This window comes from Canis aureus, chromosome 34 (genome assembly GCF_053574225.1).
Source record: "Canis aureus isolate CA01 chromosome 34, VMU_Caureus_v.1.0, whole genome shotgun sequence".
Lineage (NCBI taxonomy): Eukaryota > Metazoa > Chordata > Mammalia > Carnivora > Canidae > Canis > Canis aureus.
The window spans coordinates 15,898,614-15,923,048 of NC_135644.1; the positions used below are offsets into that span (position 1 = coordinate 15,898,614).

Sequence of the window (24,435 nt, forward strand, 5' to 3'; positions counted from 1 at the left end):
TCAAAATCCATTAAACAGAGCAGAAAACAACCAGCAACTTAATTCTTCTACCAAATACTACTTACAGTAGACCCCTGGCATTTGAGGGTTTAAAATCTGTGGTTTCAGTTAGGCCCAAGCCACCCACAAGGGAAAGACATGTTAGATCTTGTCATTTTACTAAGGATTGCAGTTGGGCCCATGATGGGAGGTTGGAAGGCAGGAGGGAATCATAGCACAGCCTACCCAGCATCTTCCCTGCCTCCACTCATATTCCAGACAGTTGATGAAGTCAGGGATTTCATCCCTGGGGGGAAAAGTCGTGTTGAAGGCCGAGGAAATGGGAGCTGATGTAAAGGAAATGGCCAAACTGCTTAAAAGCATCCCTGATGATTAAGTAAAAAAATAAAGCTCCCAACTACTGTTCAGGGGATTTTAGGGCTTTTTAACCTCCTTTGAGAGAGTAAGCCTTGGCTTCAAAACTACTCTATCATACCTGAATCAAATATATGCTATGGCAAAATTATTGAATTACTGGAAAAACTTAAATTCCAACAGTTACACTCATACACTATAGTCAGCATTGGGTATCAAATGGGTATCAAATCTCAACACAATGTTGCTCCTCCATAGGGGCCTCACATACATGATGTAAAAGGGGGAATGGATCGTGGCTTCACTTTCCACACAACTAGATCACTCTGAAGAGCTAGACTGCTTAGATCCAGGAGAGGGGAGATGGGGTTTCACCACCATTCAAGTCATTCTTCATGCACACTTCATGTACACCACCATTCAAGCAGTTCCTCGTCTATAGTGAACAAGCTCCCATGATTCCTAGCCTTCTCTTGAACACGTACTCATCTCAACAGAACTGAAGTAGATCACTGCCCCATAAGGCGTTTGACCCAACTTCACTTTCCACCTACTCACTGTGAGAAGGTAGCAGAAGGGGCATCTTCCTTGCTCCTCTCTGCATTTCTCAGCCATACTTCTCCCTAACCAATCTTTCACCTTTTAAAAATGCCACATCATTCCTGTATATCATTTCCTCCAGCACTTGACCTCCATTTTCCTTTCTCTCTATTCCCCTGGTATCAGTCTTTGGTTTTCCCACCCCTGATCAACCACTTTGTTATTTCTTTCCACAAACTGATCTCAGGGTTCCTCAACTTGTCCACTCTCCAACAACTTTTCTAACTCCACTGAATTTCTCTACAAGTTCAGCCATGACTAGTTCCCAGTTATTTTTCAAAAGTTCCCAAGGTCTCAGTTCTACTACAGTCCACTCACCAACCACTCACTGAATCTGCTCTTTATCTGCATTGCGACTGCCAGTCTCTTGACCTAGACCAGGCCTCAAAGGTTAAAAAGCCACTTCTGGCCTCACTTTCTTCCAAATCCCCAAAAGATCCCAAGGATACTTTCCTCATCTTTATTCCTCTGCTCCCTTGTCCACCCATCATGTCCATCAAGTTAGCCTCCAATCTGAAGACCAGAGTATCTGCTTCCTCTACTCCTACCCTTTTACTAAGAATTGCAAAAGATAATAGGAAAGGCAGTGGTGGTAAAGGTACATTTTTTTAGAGGTTCTGGTGCTGAATGCTCTACATGCATTATTTTAAATGGTGATTAACTTCACTACAATGGAATGCTATTCAGTTAAGTTCCTCTTGGGTTTTCTGTGCTATTGAGCAATCATCATGTCCATCTTTTTTTTTTTTTTTTTTTTTTTTTTTATTGGTGTTCAATTTACTAACATACAGAATAACACCCAGTGCCCGTCACCCATTCACTCCCACCCCCCGCCCTCCTCCCCTTCTACCACCCCTAGTTCGTTTCCCAGAGTTAGCAGTCTTTACGTTCTGTCTCCCTTTCTGATATTTCCCACACATTTCTTCTCCCTTCCCTTATTTTCCCTTTCACTATTATTTATATTCCCCAAATGAATGAGAACATATAATGTTTGTCCTTCTCCGACTGACTTACTTCACTCAGCATAATACCCTCCAGTTCCATCCACGTTGAAGCAAATGGTGGGTATTTGTCATTTCTAATAGCTGAGTAATATTCCATTGTATACATAAACCACATCTTCTTTATCCATTCATCTTTTGTTGGACACCGAGGCTCCTTCCACAGTTTGGCTATCGTGGCCATTGCTGCTAGAAACATCTTTAATGGACCCTTTATAATATTCCTCCTAGTGGCTGTTCCAAAGAGTTAACATTTCCCTGGTGTCCACAGCCCACTCCCAACTTTGAGACCATCTTTCTTACTTTTTTTGAAAGATAAAGGGCATTCAACATGAGTTGCCTCATAGGACCCCCTTTCCCTATCCCACTCTCACCCCTCAAATTTTCCAGATATCTTCATCTAATCTTTCTGTGTCTTTCCTCAATCTAGAGGTTCTTCCTAAGGTCAACCCTTCTCTTAGGCCCTTGTTCCCACTTCCTCTTGCTTCCTCTATTACCTCCTCTCCCTCTTTATTTTCAATGTGTCCCTCTACATAAGATCCTCCACTTCACCTGTCCAAGTTTGCCCCATTCTTTAAGAACCTGCCGTCTTCCCCTCAAACCATCAACTTCTCTCTCCCCTGGAGAAAATACTAAAGTGGAAAGAACATTCCCTGACTTTGCAGGAACAGTAAGACAGTTTTCCCTACAGTCTGTAGGTTTCATTTCTCTGCATTTGGTTCTCAAAACTAAACAATTCTCCAGCTGAGGGACTCAGAGCCATTTGGAACACTGCAGAACCCTTACAGAAAGCTGAAAACTTTGTGTATATCTGGAAGTACCTGGCATTGCATTTGGTAGGTTAGGAAAAGGAAGCATAATCTCTTTACTGATCTGGGTCCCTTAGCGTCTTACAATTTCTGTTTGGTTGCAGTCTTAACCATGGCAGAGAGGCAGCCCAATTTGGACAGACCCTGTAACACTTCTCTCTCTGTCTCTGCTCTCTCTCATCAAATCCACCACTAAGTCCTTAATATCGTCTGTTATTTGCAAATTGTCACAATCTGTTCACTTGTCTCTCTGCTCCTGCCTTGCCCAGCTCCAATCCATTCTCTATACTGCAATCAGAAGGACCTTCCTGGAGTACATGCCTGCTTAAAAACCTTCACTGGCTCCTGAGTTCCCAAGAAAGAAATGGAAGCTCTGTAGCCTATCATGACCTGGCCCCTGCCTGCCTGGTTTCTCCCTCTCCCTGTTCCATGCCAAGCTCCAGCAATGCCAACGAAATGTTCACCAAATTCCTTAAGCTCTCTCCAGCCTCTGTACCTTTGCCCTTTGATCACTGCTCATTATTCTCCTCTACCCAGAATAATCTGTTTCCTCTTCTATTCATTCTTCAGGATACAAAGATCATCTCCCCACCAGTTCCAGGGGTCTTTTCTTTCCAGGTGTTCCCCAGCATCCCTTTATCCAGGTACTTTTAATGTTGAATTGTTCTTATCTGATTCTTGTCTGTTTCACACACTGGGCTATTAGTACTTTATCAGGAACTATATCTGATTTGCCTTTGTAGTCCTTCTGTTCAGCAGAGGGCCTGACACATGCACACATAAATGTCTCTTAAACAAATAAATGAATAAATGATATTTTAAATGAGATAGAAATTGTTATTTTTAACATTCAGTAGCTAAGTACTGTTTATTTTCATGATGTTATATGATAAAGAGATGAATTTATACAAATTAAAGCCAAGAAGTAGGTAGTATTAAACAGAAATGGAGAACTCTGAATTAAATAGACCCCCCATATACTACACTGCTAATACTGTGATGGTTAACTCTGTATCAAGAGCTATTCTACTTATTTTTTATATATGGACTCATTTAACCCTCAAAAGAATCCTCATATTATAGATGAAGAAACCTCTGAATAGACCAATGTAACAACCTGTCCCGGAGTGGTGGAGCTGGGATTAAACTCTGGCAGGGCTAGTGGCTTTAACCACCACACTGGGCTGCCTTCTGGGTGACCATAATTGTACAAGAAAGTGGTAGGTGGGGCATCTGCCTCACTCATCTATGTAACTGCCTCAAATGTTCTTTCTTTTCCAACCTTATCTTGTAAACTCACAACTTTAGATATATTGAGTCACCAGCATCAAATGATATTTGAGTTTTTCTGGGTGGGCTTTAAAAACACTTATGTAGCCAACCATAATTGCCAGCTGCTATGAGGAAGTAACAGGAAGTAACAACATGGGAGAAGTGGCAGGTTAAGTGTCTCACAGGTACTGTGTTTCCTTTAGAATTAATTTTCCTACCTCTTAAGGAAGCAACTGTCCTACCTCTTAAGGAAGCAACTGTTTAAAGTTTTTATTCTTATTTTTAAGGTTGCAGGGGTTTTTAATTTTTATTTATTTATCTATAAAGTAATCTCTAAACCCAAAATAGGCTCAAACTCATGATCCCAAGATCAAGAGTTGCATGCTCTACTCTGAGCCAGCCAGGCACCGCTGGTTGTGTGGTTTTTTTGTTTGTTTGTTTTTTAAAGACTTTCAAAGAAACACAAACTCCTGAGTGAAACTGAAGATTACAAAGACTCTGTAAGAAGTCTCTGCCACCATATAAGGCTTTTGAGAGCAAAACAGTTAAAAAGATAAAGAGAAATGAGAGAGAGTGGGTGAGAGAGACTGGAGTCTGATATTCTATACAAAAAGAAGGAATGTCTTTAAAAAGAGAACATACCTCTGGACAGGCAGAGTCCGGCAAATGTGAAAAGCTGAATAACTTTGCAACCTAAGTCTTAAAAACTGTTCTGCAGCAAATTTCAGAACATTGTAAAAAGGAGGAAAGGCTTGATTCAACTTAGAGCATTTAAATGCTGGGTTTTTTGTTTCGTTTTGTTTTGTCGGTTTGATTTGATTTCATCTTCATTTCTGGTGCTAGTGCTGTGTGTGCTGAGGGAGAGGTGAGTGATTTTGGGGAAGTGACTGGTGTACAAGAACAGAAACAGGGGAAGAAAGGGGATTTTAGTTCCCCGGGGCTTAAATGCAAGTTCTTACTGTTTTAAAAAGGTACCAAGTCATAAGACTTTCTCTACCTATGTAAGCCACAGAAACACAAATGACAGTGGAAAGGGGAAAAGAGCAGGAAAAAATTTGTTTCGAGCTATTCAAAAGGGAACGTGGTAGTGGCAGGGAAAATCAGCAAGATACAGTCACCTTAAAACTATCCCTCCAGCTCCAAGAGTTCCGATGCTTTTTTGACTTGTAAACAATGTTCCACAGAATACATGAATATTTCCAGAACTTGTGACTAGTGAAATTTTATTTTCTTCACCTCCAGTCCTTTTAATGTTCTTTTAATAATAATGGATTAGAGCTTATCTGCATCCTGGCCAGTTTTATAAAACCAAGTAACTGCTGAGCTGGGAAGCAGGTTTATTTACATTAAAAAAATATTTTTAAAGAGAAATTCTGCCACCATCTGGACAGAAATCAAAGGTCTATTTCTTAGAGACCACCATGGAATACCATTTTAAGAAACTGGCCCTGAAAATAAATATTTATTTCTTAAAATCTACACTTTAGAGAAAGAGGCAGGGAGGGAGAATCACAGTTGTTTTGGATAGCACAGACATCACCTGTGGAAAAAAAAATCATTTAAAAATACTAAATTGTCTCTGAGGAATTTTTAATTAAAGAATAGGGTCTCAGAGCACATTAGAGAAACATCTTCTAGTGTTTAACTTGTAATCTTTCCAAAATCACTTTTTATAGTCTACTTTCTTCTTTCTAATCAGCAACGGCCAAGTAAAGATTTTTCACACAATCTCATCCCTGGCTGTTTTCATACAGCTAACCTTACTGGTTAAAAACAAAAAATCCACATTCATATTAAATATAAATATATGTGTGTGTTGGTTTTTAACTAGAACATAAGGGCAGAGCAGTCTTTTAGCCACAGTTGAGAGATATTAACCGTAGGAGGACAAATGGACAGCTTGTTTCTAAAGCTCTCTAGATCTCATCCATTGAGTATGGAGTACTTAATGTCATGTAAATGAAACTCTCAAAAATGCAGGGATGTGATAATTACCAGTACTAATGCTAGACAAATCAGAACACATGACATGCCATTTTTATAAATAACGTGAGAGAGGAAGTAGGAAGACACCAAGTACCATACCTTGTTTTAACAACAGTGTTTTGATGCTTCTGGTCTTGGAGGACCTTGGCCAGCTGTTTTTGCAGAAATAAAACCTTCCCGTGGGCTCCTTTAATAAATGGGTGGTCAAGGAGATGTGTGACAGAAGGCCGCTTTTCAAAATCCTTAATAAGACACCTGTTTGCAAAAATCAACAAACAATCCAAAGTACAACCTTAGATACCTGGTTCCTCTGTGAATACAAGAGAGAGGCAAAGAAGTTCATTTATAAAACCTCATCACTAACCTTACACAGCTCTTTATTCATATGTGCCAAGAGGGTTAAAAAAGAATAATAATTCTCTGCTGGCCAAATTAATCAGTACATCAAAAATCTATTTTAATTTGGGTTAAGTACATGTTGAAAACAATAAATTTTTGCCATCAATTGAATTTGAAGTACTCAAAACACTGAGAAAAAAAAATGTGAATTTTCTGTCTGAACTTTCACTACAGGAAAATGTTTACAGTGAAGTCAAGTTGATTAGTCTTGTATCTTAGAAACATATAAAATTATATACGGTCTTTCAAATAAAATCCTAGTATATGAAATGTCCACTATTTGATGGTAGGGAAAAACATTCAGGAGTGTGCAAGGAAAGAAACTAATCATAAAGAAACCTTCACAGAAAAACTTCAGCACCTTGATTTCTAATGATTTCTGAAGCAGAAAAACCTCAGAACAGGAAGTAACCACAATATAATTGAGATGAACTGGAATGGAATTATGCAAACAAGGAACAAAAAGTCCATTGAAAATGGTAAAAACTGTGTTGCATTTAAGCTCCTCTGTAGTTAATTGGTTAAAACCATACTGGTGTAACCACTTTCTGTTTCAGATTTAAATGCCCTTTTCAAAGAAAACAACAATTGTACATTTTGCTGTATCCCCTATGTTATCCAAGATGATTCTGATACAAGGAAATTTCTAGTGAAATTGAATCTGATGAATACCCTTCCAATTACCACTGCATTTCCATTCTGAATAGCTGCCCCTGATAGGAGAAGGAAATATCAACAACTGCCCTTTTAAGCTATCAGTCTTTAGCTCACTTTGGAGGCTTAGGATAAAGGCTAAATGCCATTCTGCCCACTGTATAAAACAAATGTTTCCAGTTTTCCCAATAGTGAACATGCCAGCAACATCTAAAACATGACATATTTTAAATAATGAAATCCATTCACAAATGGTAAAAAAAAAAAAAAATCAGCCTCATCTTGAACATCTTTTCAAACATTTAAGCAGACTTCTTTAAACAATCCTTAACTGTTGGATTTACAAAATGGCTTTAACCTTTGTCGTTTACATTTCAAGCCACTTTCACATCCCTCACCTTCTAGTCCTGAAAAGATACTCAGTAAATTTCCCAGTCAGTTTTAGAATTGATTCAAGGGATTTCCTATCTATTGGAACTGGAGCTTTCAGTTAGAAAAGCCAAAAGAACCTAGATTATCTCCATTCTGCTGCCTGCACGACTATAAATACCACCTCTGGTTTGCCACGGGAAGAAATCAATCATTTGACTTTCATGGGTTCAGGAGACTTTTGTATAATCTATTACTTTTCCTACCAAAAATAAATCAGTGCAGTCTTAAAAAATACTATGTTCATGTCTTCTATTAGCCATCTTCCCTGAATTCCATGTCTATTCATCTGTCTATGTATATGTGACAACCGAAGTAAAATAAATGTGCTTTCCCTAAGCATCTGGAAAATAAGGAACCTCTTGGTAGTTATACGGTGAATAATACAGGTGTAATGGCCCTGTCCTCTTGCCTTGAGGGATGGTATGCTAAAACTCCTAAAAAACAGTTTGTGTCCCCTGAGAGTTCCTACTACAGATGCCATTGGTAGCTTCACACACTCCTTACATCAGAGGGCATGTATAGGATGGAAGTCCAGGAATCAAGCCTGCCCAGTGACCTGGGGCAGGTCATGCTACATCATTCCTGCATACAGCAAAAGTACAAGGGCAATCCTCAATGCCTGATGACTAGTGCCAACACTTCAAATGAGTAAACTTGGGGCAGAGACTGAAGGTGGGAGTCACATCCATTAATAGAAAATTATTCATGGCATGTGAATGGGAAATTGGGATGTAACTGTCTCTACTTTCCTCCTCAGGATAGAGGCCTTGGGACAGTGTTCCAGATGAGGCCTACAAATAAGGTCCTTCTGGTACTGTAATAATTAAAGCTCTTTGGATAGGGTTTGACAGAGACCAAGAAACCCATACTCCAGTTTTATGAAAATAAGTCTCTACTGGAGTTTGGGGATGTAATTAAAGGTGCTATATCTTGTTTCATAATTTCAGCCTCTGGTGGGGGAAAAAGGCTACCTACCAATGAGGTTGCCAGATCATTTGATATTTTGGAGAGGAGTTCGCTCTATATCACAGAGGGAGTAAGAAATGGCAACTAAATAATGAAGTAAGATAATCAGGCAGGGAAGAAACTAAAGTGAATCTGTTGTCTCTTGAAGATCCCTAAAAACGAAGATGGTAGGTAATCTACTCTCTGGAAGCAATGATCAAAAAGATTTGTTAGTTCTCTCAGTAAGAATCGAGTGGGCTGAATGTCATATCATTGGGTCAGCAAAATTGAAAATGAGTGTATATGGGAAGAATGCTAAACAGAGTTGTGACATATCCAGCTGCACTGGAGGATTTTTAGGAGAAGGGCATAAAGACCTTGAGGGGATAGCCTTATTCTAAAACACTTTTGCATACTTTTTCTCATGGGAAGCAAACAGCCAGACTGAAATGGAATTACTATTTTACTGATAGAGGACAGTACTACCTTAGGAACAGATATGGCTAAAAGTCATGCAATTACTAGACTCCAAGTCATTGGAATCATATATCAATAATTTCATTTGTTCAGCGAACATTTATTACACAGCCAGAATTAACCCAAAATAAATTAATTCATAAAGAATCAAGACCCTTTTACTCAAGGAACTACATTCTAATTGGAAAGATAGAAGGACAAGAGAAACATAGGAAACAACAAAAGCCAGTTTTTGCTTCTATATTCAGAATAAGAAATAATCACACAAAAGCACAGGGCTTCAGAGCTAAGGGTATAAGATTTTCTGTTCTAACCCCCTTTTTCATGGGGTGAGGAAGTTCAGGTCAAGTTCTGACAGAGATGAGGCCAATCCTTTGACTCCCATGAGAGAGCTCTTCTTCCTCTGCACTGTGTTTTCTTAAATGGCACAGAAGCAACAGCCTAGAACAGTAGGTAGGGCAGGGAGAGTCAGTCAGGGAGGCCTTAGCTAGGGAGGTGAGAAGTGAGGAAGGTCTGAGAGGAAGTTTTGGGACTAAACTGAACTCAATTGGTGAAGAAGAGGTAGAAGAGATTTCAAAGTCGGGAAACTGGATGGGCAATGCAAGAAGCCAGACTAGGCAAGCTGTGTAGCTGGGAACTCAAAAGGCCACCAGGACAACCCCCTGCACCCCCAAAACTGTCCCCTTTGAAAGCCTACCAACAATTCTTTCCTTTAGTCCCTTTTCCAACTTTAACTAGGGTACATTCTTTATTGCTTAAGACTCTAAACTCATGCTGTTTATATCTGGCATCTTGCCATTTCTGTCTTATTCTCCTTTCAGGCAGGAATTTAGTAGATTAAGACAGAATGGACTCCTGGGGTCTGTAAGAACACCTGACAGCCTCCATGTCCTTTATGAAAACATGACAGAATCCTCCAACCTACTTGAAGACCAAACACTGAAAACCTAAGGAGTTATAATATGCTTATTCATTTCAAGATTGCTTTCTAAAACAGGAATTGCAAATTCCAGATGCAGAATATTTTCCCCCAGCCAGGGACTGAGCAGTTTTTATAAAGGAATGCATAGAATGAATGGGACATGTGGGCCAACCAACATAAGGTGACTTGAGTGAAACCCTAGGCACCTAACATATTCCACTGAAAAATACAACTAGTGTTCAGTCAAAAGGTTTGGGAAACATTGGTAACTGTCTAACCAAGTAAAAGTCTGGAGTTTTATAATGTACATGAGCATATTAAATGTTCTTAGAGCCTCTAGGGCAAAGAAAACAGCTTGATCTTGTTTAAGTCGATGTTCCCAAACTAACTTGGCCCCTGACTCTTTCTGGTGTCAATGGAACCAGGACTCTGCAAATGACACCCCTGAAAAAGCTGTTGTGAGAAGTCAGTAGTAGGCCCCCACCATGCTAGCAGAGTCCTCATCTCAGCTGACTGAGGGGAGATACATAAAGCCTATGACCGTCAACTGCACATCTGAGACACCTGTAGGCTGCGGTTTTATAGAAGTCAGTGTCTCAAACAGGAAATACATTCCCCAAGTTCAGTTCTTCCCAGAGTCCTTTACTCTGGAAAAAGGTAAATAAGGACTAGATTTAGGGATATTGCTTTCTTCCAAACTCATAAGTAATTCTTTCACTTCCAGATTTTTTAAATTATTTTTAAAAATCTGGATTTGGCTGTAGTTATCTCTGTGCCAAGAGACAGAACAAAACAAGAAAATTAAACATTTAAAACTACCATGAGATATACTACCTGGATTTACCCTGGATTTATAAGGCCATGGTGGGTGGTTTTAATAGGATAGAGAAATCCACCAGAAGAAAATGGAAGCAAATTCCAGTCTTGAAGGAAATCAATTCATTACCTAATTTGAAATTCTAGTACCTTCCATCATATTTTCTTGGCTGAAGATTAATTCTCAGAATTCATTAGTGTCACCACATTAAACACAGGTTGTTGCAGCTGTTTGCTGTGATCTCCCAGCCTAGCTTCTGCCAGAGACAGGCAAAAAGGAGATGTTTCTTAGCAAGAAACAAGGTCGGGCTTGTGCGCTGCACTCTGAAGCTGGCGCAGCCTGTGTTCTTTCCATTCCTAAACGATAACACTGTCGAGACACAGCTGCCTTGTCGCTGCAAACTGCCATTTCATAACCAAAAAATCAGATGCCTGCAAGAGGAAGCTATTTATCAAGAGTCACAGGCAGATGTTTGTATGAATAAAACACACTTGATAAAGAGCAGCTGAAAAGTCAAAAACTAAAAATATGGGAGAACTGAGTAAGAAAGCAGGAGGGTAAGCAATCTTGCTCCACACAAAACTAGATCAAAACTTGGGATTTATGTCTCTTCGCATTTCTTCCTTGATATTCTGTCTTTTATAATTTCTGCTGTTTTCTTATGGGTTTAGATTGTGAAGTGTTTGCATTGGTACAGAATATCTAAACATTTTTGATCTGAGCAAACATTTGCCTGCCTCATGATGCATCTTGCTGCCCTGCAGTTCCTATCATTCTCAGACAGAAGCCTGAGTGACAAAGAGGCCTCTGCATCAAAAGGAGAAAATCCTCTAGGGGATATACTAATTATAGGTTAAATATTGGAGCCCATGGTGCTCTGTCTTGGAAGGAAATTTCCATTCTGGAAGACAGGACTATGATAAACACAGGCACTTTCCCAAGATGACTAATGCCTCAAAAGAAGACAGGCTGAGAAAGTTGATGATGCATATGTTATTTTAGTGAAACATCACCTCTCCATTTGGTGGAATGTTTAACTGCATTTCAGTTTTCATGAAGTTGACAAATATTGCATGTGGTGTGTTTTAAAGTCTTGCTGGCAATACTGGAACGGCATGTTAACCACACCTAGGGTGAGAAAGTGAGGTCCTAACCTGAAACAGGTAAGTGAGAACCAGAACTGCCTTCACTTTAGTCAGTGAGGGAGGGTCTGTGGCTATCAATCAGAGAGAAATAGTATTCACTAAAAGGAAAAAAGTCCTGGTAGGACAGAGCATTTTCAGACAGGAAGCTGAGTCTGCTTTTGAGATGTGTAACAGGTGCAGATTCTGTGTGGCAAGGTCACACAGAATTTGTGTTGGCAGGCTACAGGACAACAGGGCAGCTGCCACCTTGCCTGAGATACCAGGGCAAGGGAACCCAGATGCAGGCTTAGAAAGTTAGCAAGTCAGCCTAAGCTTCAGATAAAGCAAGCAGCACTAAAGGTCCAAGGTGAGCTCAAGGGAACCCAGGAAGGAAATGGAAGGGGGAAAACATTACATTTCCTGGAACCTGAGAGAAATAACTTTTCTCACCCAGAGAAAGCTCAACTAGGGAAAAAGCATAAGGTGGTTGGAAGCCAAAAGATAGAATCCTCAGGTACTGTTTGTCTAGGGTACTAGCTGGGAGTCACAGCTGGCAGGGATGGAGGGAGGATAATATATACTATGGACAGTAGGTAGAACTACTGTGGGAGGAGGAAAAAGGAACAAAAGTGCCAAGCAAAGAGGTAAAGTGAGGAGAAGGGGGCCAAGAGGAACTAGGCCAAAGCTAAAAGATCAAGTCTAGATAGAGCTCAGGGGACACAAAAGCTGTCCACAGAGAAGCCAATCGAATGTGTGACAGCAGAAGTGGTAGTTTAATTATAGTCGTTATTAACACTTCTTTCTGTTTAATCTGTGCTTCTGAAGTATCATATGGCAGCTGCAGAAGACCAGGATGGGTATGCCCTCCACTGGACATACCATAGCCAAGAAAGATCCCAATATTTGTGTCCTACAACTAAGGCAATCTTAAGAACTGTAACCAGTGGCCCCAACTCACCACCTTCTTGCTCTTGTTTTGTTTCTTTCTTCCTTGGTTGGGAAAAGCACTTTGCAATTAAATATTTTTCCAGGCAACTCCATCCATGTAGTTTAGTCAGGGTGCCTCCAAAACAATGAACTGTTACATCATTGCACAGCTCAGTGACTAGTTTATTGGACTGATAATCTGTTCAAATCCCACCCTCTGATTCAAAGGGGTTGGGAAAGGCCTCTATCTCTGGGTGATGGGAATCCTGGGATGGCTCCATCTCTCAGGCTACCGTGCTGTCAGTTCTCAAAGATCTGGGCATTCGCTGGTCCTGCAGGTGCTACTGAGTGTCCCCTACAGCGGCCATGCACTGCCTTTGGAGCCTGTGTAAGGGGCTGATGTTGACCGCAGGTCAGCCCTAGACTCAGCCAGCAAACCAGGCACAGACCTTCATTTTCTTTAAAGGTCTCTGCTTCAGGTGAAAATTAAGGAAATACCTGCTTGAAGCACTCCAGAAGATGAGGAGTAATAAAAGAGGGAAGTGATGGCTGAACTCAGAAGGAAGTGGTTATGGAAAATGTGGGTGAATCAGGGCAAAATAATCTAGGTGTTAGCAAGTCCATTTAAAAAGATACTACACTTTATTATTATCATAATATACATTCATATATCCTATATATAGCTATATATCAAATATTATCAATCTTAAATATTTAAACTAGTATGTTGACTTATTTAAATAATAATCTCCTTAATCTCCAAAACCATCATTCTCCCAAGCATGACATAAAAAAAAAAAAAAAAAAATCTGGTGCCTTGTATTGGGGCAGTAATATATAAAGGTTAAAAGCCAGTCATCAAGGTCAAACTTAACTACTTCTTATGGATATGTGTTTGTTTTTTTTAAAGATTTATTTATTTATGATAGACATGGAGAGAGAGAGAGGCAGAGACACAGGAGGAGGGAGAAGCAGGCCTATGCCGGGAGCCCGATGTGGGACTCCAGGATCGCGCCCTGGGCCAAAGGCAGACGCTAAACCACTGAGCCACCCAGGGATCCCTGGATATGTGTTGATATACAAGTTAATAAAATTCTCTGGGCCTCAGTGTCTTCATCTGTAAAGCAGTAATGTCACTGTGGGGGGTAAATGAGATAATCCTGGCACATAATGAGCATTCAATAAATGCCAGCTATATTGGCCAGTCACTGGGGTGCTAGGGATACAGTAAGTCAGCCCATTGGGGAAGACAGCCATGGCATACCCAATTCCAAGCAGGAGATGACTGCTATTAAAATAAACGTTCAGGTGCAATGGCTCCTTGAGTTAGACTTGAATAATACTATAACCACAAATTAGCTACTTTTTCTCATTGCAATTCCTACCACTATGGACACAACTCCTGTCTGATAGATATCCTGATCAGAACTTACAAAGTTCTAGGGGAGGAAGGGACTTTGAGGGTCTCACAAGTCAGCAAAAGCAAAGAACTCTGGCATTTTCGAGTTCAAGCCCTTAGGCATTCCTGATTTTGAATGTCTGGCTTATTTCTTTAAGAATCAATTACCATTTTGACAAACAGTTATGGTCTGCTTCTTAGTTCAGGCTTAAGTGCTGGGGGATATATGAATTCTAATCCTTCCCTTGATCCTATCTGCTACCCTGCCCAGAATTAAATCCATAATTCCCATTGGTTTTTTGGGGTTTTTTTGTGTGTTTTTTTTTAAAGATTTTATTTATTTATTCATGACAGAGAGAGAGAGAGAAGCAGAGATACAGATAGAGGGAGAAGCAGGCTCCATGCAGGGAGCCCAAGGTGGGACTCGATCCTGGGTCTCCAGGATCACACCCCGGGCTGAAGGCGGCGCTAAACCGCTGGGCCACCAGGGATGCCCCATAATTCCCATTTGTATGCACTTTTCCCTATAAGAAAAGCAATGGACAGTACCCAGTCATCCCCTATGAGAAATGAATGACTACAGTGCATGACTATTACAAGCTCAGAACTCTTCAGGACTGGGGGTGGAAGAGCTAGGAGAGTGAAAAACAAAAGATATTATATGCCTCCATTAGAAAGGTATCTTCCAGGGTAATACTAAACTTACATATATGAAATATTTAGTGAATCAGGTAGGATTGAATTGATTTATTCATTCACACTTATTAGGTATTTACTATGAATAGCACTCCACCAAGTGCTTGTGGGGAAAAGATGCCTAGAGTGAGATGCTGGTTTTCATGGAATTTATAAACAAGTAGTAAAATAAACATGAACGTAAATAATAACAAAGGCCAAGAAGTGTAAGCACCAGAGTAGCTCAAAGTAAACAACTCTAGCTAGAAGAACAAGTGTTTCACATGAGAAATGGCTCTTGGGTTTTAAAGGTGAAAGGGATATTGACAGATGGGTAGGAGAGGGGCATGCCAAATGGAGGGTATAGTACGAAGAGAAGCCCACTGGTAAAATGGATGGCTCATATGGGAACAAAGCAGAACAGAATAATGCAGCTGTAATAGAGACAAGGGTGAGGATGGGGGGTGGGCCAGGTACATGGGGAGGGAGCAGTGGCATGGGGGAGAGGTGGGAACATCTTATCCAGACTCTAGATAGAGTATAGATGCATGGCCTAGAGGGTAAACAGGTAAACTTAGGTTTTTTTTCTTAGCCACATTGAACTGGCTTTTTTGACCAGGGAGATAACACAATTAGATCTTTGCTTTAAAAAATGAACAGGCGTCACATTATGGAGTAAGCCAGAGGGAGGGAAAGAGGGGAGTCCTTTAGGAAGCATCAGTCTGAATTAAGGAAATGGGAAGGGAAAGGTATTGGTTGTAGCTGTGAAACTTGAAGTCAGGAGTATATAAAGAAAAAAGAAGGGGCCACTAGTAAAATCTTTGGCCAACTTAAATTTAAGTTTGTTTTTTTTTTTTTTTTTTTTTAAATTTAAGTTTACAGGATGTACCTGCAGCTAAACCTTGGTGAACATTCTAATCTATTTTTTATATTCATTGCCCAAATGTAATCTCTCTCAAAGGAACCCAAGTCTTTACATTACCAATTCAGTGGTCTCTTTTTTACTTTTCATTCTATTTCATCTCTATGTTCATGCTGTCATTGATGGCTTACTTTTGACCTGCCCCCACCTTCTTGAAACTTCCTCTTTCTGTGCCTGGTGCGATGCTAAATCTCTTCTTCATTCCTACTTCTCTGGCCACTCTTACTCATTTATTTTCACTACCAGGTAGAATAAGATGACAAAAGAGAGGAGAGAGGGTATGCAAAGGCAAGGCAAAGACAAAAAGGTGTAGAAATAAAATGATAGCATTTATGCCCACAGGCTTGGGATTTGCTGCTGAACAAACAGATTTTGCCCAGGGAATCAAATAAACTGAACTAGGTAACATGCAGAGGATTTGTATCCTTTGGAGATGGACATCCCGATTCTTAGAGATTCACAATCTCCAAGTCTGCAGATTCTGCTAAAAATAAGTGGGCTTAACTACTTTGTGCATGTCTGGCACTAAGTGAAAATAAAAAGTGTAAGAAAATCAGCAAAAAAAAAAAAAAAAGAAAGAAGAAAATCAGCAAAAGATAGTCCCCAAAGTTTATAATTGATCAGTTAATGCAAATGACATTTATAATAGCTTTAATGTGATATAATTCATATACCACACAGTTTACCCTTTTAAAGCATACAATTCAAAAAGTTTTGGTATATGCATACAATTGTATAACCATTATCATAATCAATTTTCTGAATATTTTGATCACTCCCAAAAGGAACCCTGTATCCATTTGCAGTCACTCCCCATTTCTCCTCAACATCTTCAGTCCCAGACAACCACTAACCTACTTTCTGTTTCTATGGATTTGCTGAATCTGGATGTTTCACATTATATATGTGGTCTTCTGTGACTGGCTTCATTCATTCAGCATGTTTTCAAAGTTCATCCATGTCACAGCATGTACCAATACTGCATCCTTTTGTTTGCTAAATAATGCTCCATCATATGGATATACCATATATTGTTATCCATTCACCAGTTAATGGACATATGGGTTAATTCCACATTTAAGTTATTATGAATAATGCTGCTATGAACATTTATATATACGTTTTTATGTGGACGTATGTTTCCATTTCTCCTGGGTATATGTACCTAGGAGTAGAATTACTGGATCATGGTGGATATGGTAACTATATGTTTAACCTTTTGAGGAGCTAGAAGACTGTTTTCTAAAGTGACTGCATCAATTTACATTCCCACCATCAGTATATATAATTGATTTTTAAAACTTCATCTTGTTTAGAAACAATTTAAGGCATTCTACAATGACATGTTTTAGGTACATGGAATAAGATAAAAAATAATTACAAGCAGACTAGAAAAATGAAATAAAGGGAAAATTAGAGTACCAAATAAATTACTTTAGTAGCAGTGGCCACAAATTTGGGTCTGGGTTCTCTAGCAGACAACATGAATGGGAAAATGCAATCTGTTCTAAATTTCTCTTTTTAAAAAGATTTTATTTATTTATTTGAGCAAGAAGGAGCACACGAAGGAGCAGGGGGAAGGGCAGAGAAGGAGGGAAAGGGACAGGCAGAGTGTGCATGAATAGGGAGCCCAACGTGGGGCTCAATCTCACAACCCTGGGTTAAAGACCCTAGCCGAAATCAAGCCAAAATCAAAGAGTCAGATGCCCAACCAACTGAGCCACTAAGGAGCCCCTGTTCTGTATTTATTAAAATCCATGATACAAAAACAGACTCTCTGCTTGTAGAACCATGAAGATATGATGATGATGATGATGACTGCCAAGGAGACTAGAGATATAGCTTTCCTGGGATTTCATAAAAATTACTCTGTATAACATAATGAATACTAACTCCCTCCAGTAAACATGGCCGTGAGTTTCATACAGCTCCTTCTTAGAATACTCTTCAATCCCAACTGATGTCTTCTACTATCAAAGAACTAGCTATTTAAAAAATTCTCCCTGAGTGGCTAATGCAGAGGCACAGAGCTCTCTGATCTTAAGCCAGAGCTAATTCTATTGGCAACAACCTGGTAAGTTTTTAGTCCTGTCCCTTGATTCTTAAAATGCTGAGTGCAGTGCCCACAGATGCTGGTATCCATCAAGGAAAGGAAAGGCAGGGTGACAAGATACCATATACAACTGACCACTGAACAACATGGATTTGAACTCCATGGGTCCGCTTATATGTGGATTTTTTCAATAAATACAGTATAATACTATAAATATTTCTTCTTCCATATATATATGTATATATTTTAAAGATTTTATTTATTTATTCATGACAGACACATAGAGAGAGAGAGAGATTGAGAGAGAGAGAGAGAGAGAGAGAGGCAGAGACACAGGCAGAGGGAGAAGCAGGCTCCACGCAGGGAGCCCAATGTGGGACTCGATCCCAGGTCTCCAGGATCACATCCCGGGCTGAAGGCGGCACTAAACCGCTGAGCCACTGGGGCTGCCCTCTTCCTTATATTTTAGTAACATTTTTCTCTAGCTTTATTGTAAGAATACAGTATATGATATATATAACAGAAAATATGTATTAATCAACTGTTTATGTTAACAGTAAGTCTTCTAGTCAACAGTAGGCTATTAGTAAAGTTTTGGGGCATCAAAAGTTATATGCAGATTTTCAATTACATGGGGAGTTGGTGCTTCCAACGCCCTCCTCACAATTGTTCAAGGTCAACTGAACTATTCATTGCAAAAAATGAAAAGAAAACTACTTAAAAAATTTAGCCCATGGGTGAAAAGCTTCCTCAGAGGAGGAAGCAATTTAATACCACAGGTGGGGCTTGGGAAAGGACAAGAAGAGGACTGAAACATTACACAAATGGGCATGGAAACAATAGGACTGTCAAATTTGCTTTTTAAATAATGACAATAATAGTCCCAATTAAAATTTCAGGCCCTAGGACATGGTGGAGGTGGAGGTGGGAGGAAGATTAGATTGAGAAGAATAATGGCCAAGAGTTTCGACAGTCTGGCTGACACTGTGCCCACATTTAGCATCCTTCCCTTAATGTGTGCTTTTTTGGTAAAGACTTACATAGACTAAACACTGGCTGATTGCCAATTATAGGAATATTATTGGTGGCATGAAATTAAATTGGGGAAAATAAACTAGATGAGATTTTCATTGACAACCTAACCACTAATGAAAAGCCTAAAGGAAATATTGTCAGGTAATAACTACTGTAAACGTCATGGAAATCAGGATTTTGCACAGCTGTTGGCAGCCTTGGTTTATGTGCCTAAGAACACAAACCATCATCATGCCTGTCACCACCCCATCCCTCTGCCCAACTTCTGAGCAAAAAAAGCTTTCAAGGGCAATGAACTACAAGACCTAAATGCTTCTGTTGCACTTTGGAGAGACAGCTCTTCCTGAGGAAGTGGCCACCCAAAGAAGCCAGTTAGTGCTGAGCCTCTGTGCTTTTTAGGCCAAGAAATGAACACTTTACCCCCTGAAGATGTCAATCCAGTGCCTTTTTGAAGCACTAAATTTTTGTAAGATAAAATATTTTTCTTTTTTAGGCAAGGGAATGAGTAAAGACACCAACTGCCAAAGAGAGCCTGGGGAGTCCTTAACACTCTTCCATTAATATGAAGGAGCAGAACTGCTCCATCTATTACATCAAAGCCTCATCAGAGACCCTAATCTTTTCTGAAAGGAACTCTCAGGCAGCCAAGCCTTTAATTTGCTGAATAATAGGCCCCCTGATTAACCCTAGCAAAGCAAAGCACAGACGTTACAGGCAACAAATGTTCCCAGGGGTTGAGAAAGAAAGGGGGGTGGGGGTTGGGATGGCTTCTACTCCCACTGTTAGTAAACTAGCTCTATGCATAGGTTTCTAAGTGGTTAGTTTTCTGTTTTCATTTTCCCTGTTCATTCTCTCTCCTGGGAATGTCCTATTCCCTGCTCTAGGACTATCTGTGTCCCAAGCTTTAAGTTACTTAACTCAGTGACATACACAGACAGGTGATGCAGAATGACCCGTGTTGCCAAATATACTCAAAGTTGTAAATCAGTAAACATGAAAGGCTCTTTCAGTACCATTTACCCATCACCCTACTCTGGGATGAGCCACTTGTGCTCTAGAGGAAAAAGAAAGAAAGAAAAGAGAGACAGAACAAAAAAGAGAAGGAAAAGAAGGGAAAGGGAAAGGGAAAGAGAAGGGAAGTAACAGAAAGGAAAGGAGAAAAGAAAGGAAAGAAAGAAAAGAAAAGAAAAGAGAAAGAAAAAAGAAAGAAAAGAAAAGAAAAGAAAAGAAAAGAAAAGAAAAGAAAAGAAAAGAAAAGAAAAGAAAAGAAAAGAAAACTACAAACCCATAATTAGAAAGAAGGGAAAAGAAAAAAAGGAAGAGAGGGAATAATGTCAGCTCAGGCATTTCCCCCATCTGTTCTAATTAAGCAAATGTCTAGTGTTAAAAGGGGTGGATCATCCTCCTTGTGGGATCCTATTGCTGGAGAAGACAACTGTATACTATGTTGCCAAGGACAGGTAATGGGTTAGATAGGCCATGGGTTTCACACTATATTGTATATTAATAAATCACATATATATTGAACTTCCTGCTCATTATATCACATAATGAGATGAATAATTGAATGTATGACACAATGGTCAATTATCATGTGGAGGATATAAATTCTATTGTGCTGAGGACATTTATCTCTGTATTGATCTGGCTTTGCAAGCAAGGATCATAAATTACTAACCTTCCATAACTGTATGATAAATACTCTAATAACAAAATGCCACCAACTCCTGTTTTCCCAATAAATTTCCATATGGTTTCAGTTAGAGAAGTTAAATGCAGAGAATGTTTTTCTTAATTTTTATTTTATTATCAAAAGTTATATGCAGAATATATGAATGAATGAAGACCATAGAGAAAAAGCCTGTCTATCCCAAATAGTGGTGTACTGAGCCAGTATATACAAGTTCCCTAGACATTATTATTACATTTTCAGGAATTTTGTAAACCGATTGATGTTACACTGGTAGCCTGAAATTGGCCACGGTGGGGGTATTTATACCACAAAATCAGTAAATGATATGAATCAGCGCCCTTGCCCCACTCAGCCAGTTGTTAAATATCACTGCTCACAGACTAGAGATCTTGGGAAAAACTGACTGCCTGATAATTCAAAAGCACTGTGATATCAGTAGAAATCTTTTTATCATCTTTCCCATCTAATTCTTTTTCTCATTTCCTGGCTTCTGTTGGATTGATAACATTTTCTATGTTATCAAAAGGGTCTACTACCCTTTTTTCCTTCTGTTTCAGAAACTAGACATTGTTTTCCTATAGTTTTAGTCATTATCCTGCATGTTCAAAATATTTGCTTAACTATAAACTTTCCAGTAGTTCTCTCCTCTTCTTGAGCACAAGAATCTACGTATGCCTTAACCATGCACTGCCCCCCCCTGAATTTTATGATTGTTTATAATTCATCCCAAATCATTTTCCTTCTTTATACTCAAAAGTTACTTTTTTTTTTTACCCTTTCAGATTGTTCTATGAAATTATTTCATTTCAAATGAATTTATGTTTCATTCGTTGTGGTGGTGAGCTGTCTTTCTTAGCCTTAGAGTTCTTGCTATGTTTTGAAATTTCAGTTGTCAGGCTCACTTTGAGGAGGATGAGGAGAATTTTGCCCTCTCTCTTACTTTCTCTCTGTGTGCTCATCTTCTTAATGTAATTACTTTGGGACTGTGTCTTCTTGGCTCCCTAAGTCTCTAGCTCAGAACCAGGTTTTAGAATGCCATTTTGTGCTCCTGCCCCAAGGTTTTATTAGGTATATGAAAGAGCTCATCATTGTGGCAGCAGAAGGTCTAGCTGCTTATATATCCTACCTCTCTCACCCAGAAGCTGGCTGAAAGCCACAATCCCAGGTGATGGTCAGCACTTCCCCAGGTGTTAGAGAACAACACAGAAGAAACTGCTATAGTTAGAGCACAGGATCATATGACTTCTCCCTTATTCCATTCTTTTCCTCAGCCTACAAGGACTACCCCATACACTGGCTTCAAGCAGGAGTTCAATTCTGGACGCTATATTGCTTGGAGCCCTCTTAGTCCTTTTATCCACAGGAGCCACACTTAAAGCCATTGCTGCTTAGTTCTGATCCCAGCAGACTTATGACTTCAGCCCAGCTGAGCATTCTGCATTCCATTCTGATCTGCCTCAATATTTAGATTCCTTCCTTCCTTCCCTAGTAGTATTTTTGGCCTTTCCTTTTTATATGTGGCCTGTCATTGTTACATTTTTGGAGAAGTATAAAGTTAAAGATTGCTTTTCACAGAAATTCTTGCATTGAAACATTTAAAGGCAAAAATCCCTCAAAGTTATCCAATAATCTTCTGCTTACCATCTTCCTAAATCATTTTCCCTTGGTAATATCTACTGGTGTGAAGAATGTATTAACATAACTATGAGATGTGCCCCTGCTCTTATTTTATAGAGAGGAAACAAAGTCTAGATCATAGGCTTCAAAATTCTCCACATCTTGATTCTCATCCATCACACCTGCATACTGCCCCTTAGGCAGCCTTGGCATGATGTTTACATTTGGAGGAAATTGCCAGCCCTGCAGAAGATCACGTCATTGACTGAGGTCCTGAAACATCATAAGCCATGAAGACATAGCTCTTTATCTTAATCCCAGGTTCAGAAATGTCTCCTCTTCAACCTTTCCCTGGAATTCTGAACCTGATGATAGTGTAGGTGGTGTGAAAAATAGGGAAAGTAGGGTGGCAGGGTAGGGAGAATGGGGGGAAATGGAGCGGAATATGCAGAAACTGTTGGAAAGGTATAACCACTGAGACTGCCAGGGAAGACCTGTTTTGATATCATTTTCATATATTCAAAGCAACCAAAAAAAAAAAAAAAAGAATTCACAGCTAACTATGGCTACATCATTCACTTTTAACAAACTTATCATATTTCTGATGGTTAAACTTTTAGTTTTTCTTTGGGAAAGTGTGTTGGGGAGTGCATTTGACCACTTTTCTCCCTTCCTTCCTTCTTCCTTCCTTCCTTCCTTCCTTCCTTTTCTTTCTTTTCTTCTTTCTTTCTTCTTTCTTTCTTTTCTTTTTCTTTCTTTTCTTTCTTTTCTTTCTTTCTTTCTTTCTTTTCTTTCTTTCTTTCTTTCTTTCTTTCTTTCTTTCTTTCTAAATATTTATAGTATTTATTTTATTTATTACACAGAGAGAGAGGCAGAGACACAGGCAGAGGGAGAAGCAGGCTCCATGCAGGGAGCCCGACGCGGGACCTGATCCTGGGTCTCCAGGATCAGGCCCTGGGCTGAAGGCGGCACTAAACCGCTAAGCCACCTGGGCTGTCCACTTTTTTTTTTTTAAACCTCACATTCTTTTCCTTCATACTATGTTTGCAGTTAGGAAAGATTTACAAAGACCATGAGTACTGACATTCAACTTCTAACCCAAATCCATCATATGCTATGTATGATTTTGAGGCTATCACTTCCTCTCTACAATTTTTGGTTCTTCAAAATGTACTGATGTCTACTGAAACCTGTCATGAGCTAAAAACTGTGCCAGATATTGGGAATAAAAGCAAAAAAGATATAATTCCTGTGCTTAAGGAATTCACAGTTTGAGTGGGGAAACTGATGTATAAACCATTTCAGGATAGCTAGACCCACTCTCCTCTGCCCCCCACTTTGTTATAAATGTCTGTAAAAGGCACCATGCTGACACACAAGCATGAAGGAAAGGGACTTTGAGTCTTCCTGGGGAAGTAAAGGGAAACACCACTTAATTCAATTTTACTAGAATGTATACAGCAAGTAAGGAGGAGAAAATACTATTGCATATACAGAGTCCATATATTAAATGACCTTGTATGTTATTAAAGCCTTTCAAGTGTGTCCTGGCAATAGATAGCCATAGCCACAGCCTAATAACAAGTAGGGCATGACTCGATCAGTTTGGGCTTCACTGTTTTACGGAAGGTGGTTTACAGTGATTATAGTTGCAGAACTATAAATAGTAATATGGAAGCTGTTGCTCTAGTTGTAGTAAGAGCTGAATCATCACCCAAGAACACCAGACACCTGTACAATGGAATGTTCTAGGCACCCAAAAGAAGCCCAATAGCAAAACTATTATCCTAAATTGGGAGAATAGGGAAACTACATATTTTGGCTATAGCCACTGCTCCTATTCCTACAGCCTCTAGGTGCTTTGGCCCCAGATATGAAGGGGATCAAGATCATGTCCAAATGCTCCTTACTTATGTGCGTATAAAAGAAGAAGACAGTACTCAGTCTATTCACCTATCACATGATGTGGGGCCTGACAGGGAAAACTGGAAAAGATATCTCAGCCACCAAACTTGGGTTCTCTTCATGTCTCCAAGTGGAAAGTGTAATGGAGTAATTGCTGACATTTTGCCTCAAAAACAGAGATTTAGCCATAAAAAGGAATGAAATACTTATACCTGCTACAACATAGATGAGCCTCCACATATTATGTTAAGTGAAAGATAAACACCAAAAATCACCTTCTGTATGATTCCATTTATATGAAATATACTAAATAGGTAAACCCATAGAGGCAGGAAGCAGATTAGTGTTTTTCAGGGGCGAGAGGGTAGAGAGGAACAGAGAATAACTGCTTAATGGTACAGGGCTTTTTGGGGGGAG

General features: G+C 39.5%; 1 protein-coding gene across 1 annotated transcript in view; it reads right to left on the reverse strand.

The window, feature by feature from the left end:
• MYO3B (myosin IIIB) overlaps nt 1–24,435 on the reverse strand; it is a 404,571-nt gene that overhangs the window by 240,090 nt on the left and 140,046 nt on the right. Inside the window, exon 10 of the mRNA XM_077883392.1 lies at nt 6,122–6,277. Within this exon, the coding sequence (XP_077739518.1) occupies nt 6,122–6,277 (156 nt within the window). The remainder of the gene's footprint in view (nt 1–6,121; nt 6,278–24,435) is intronic.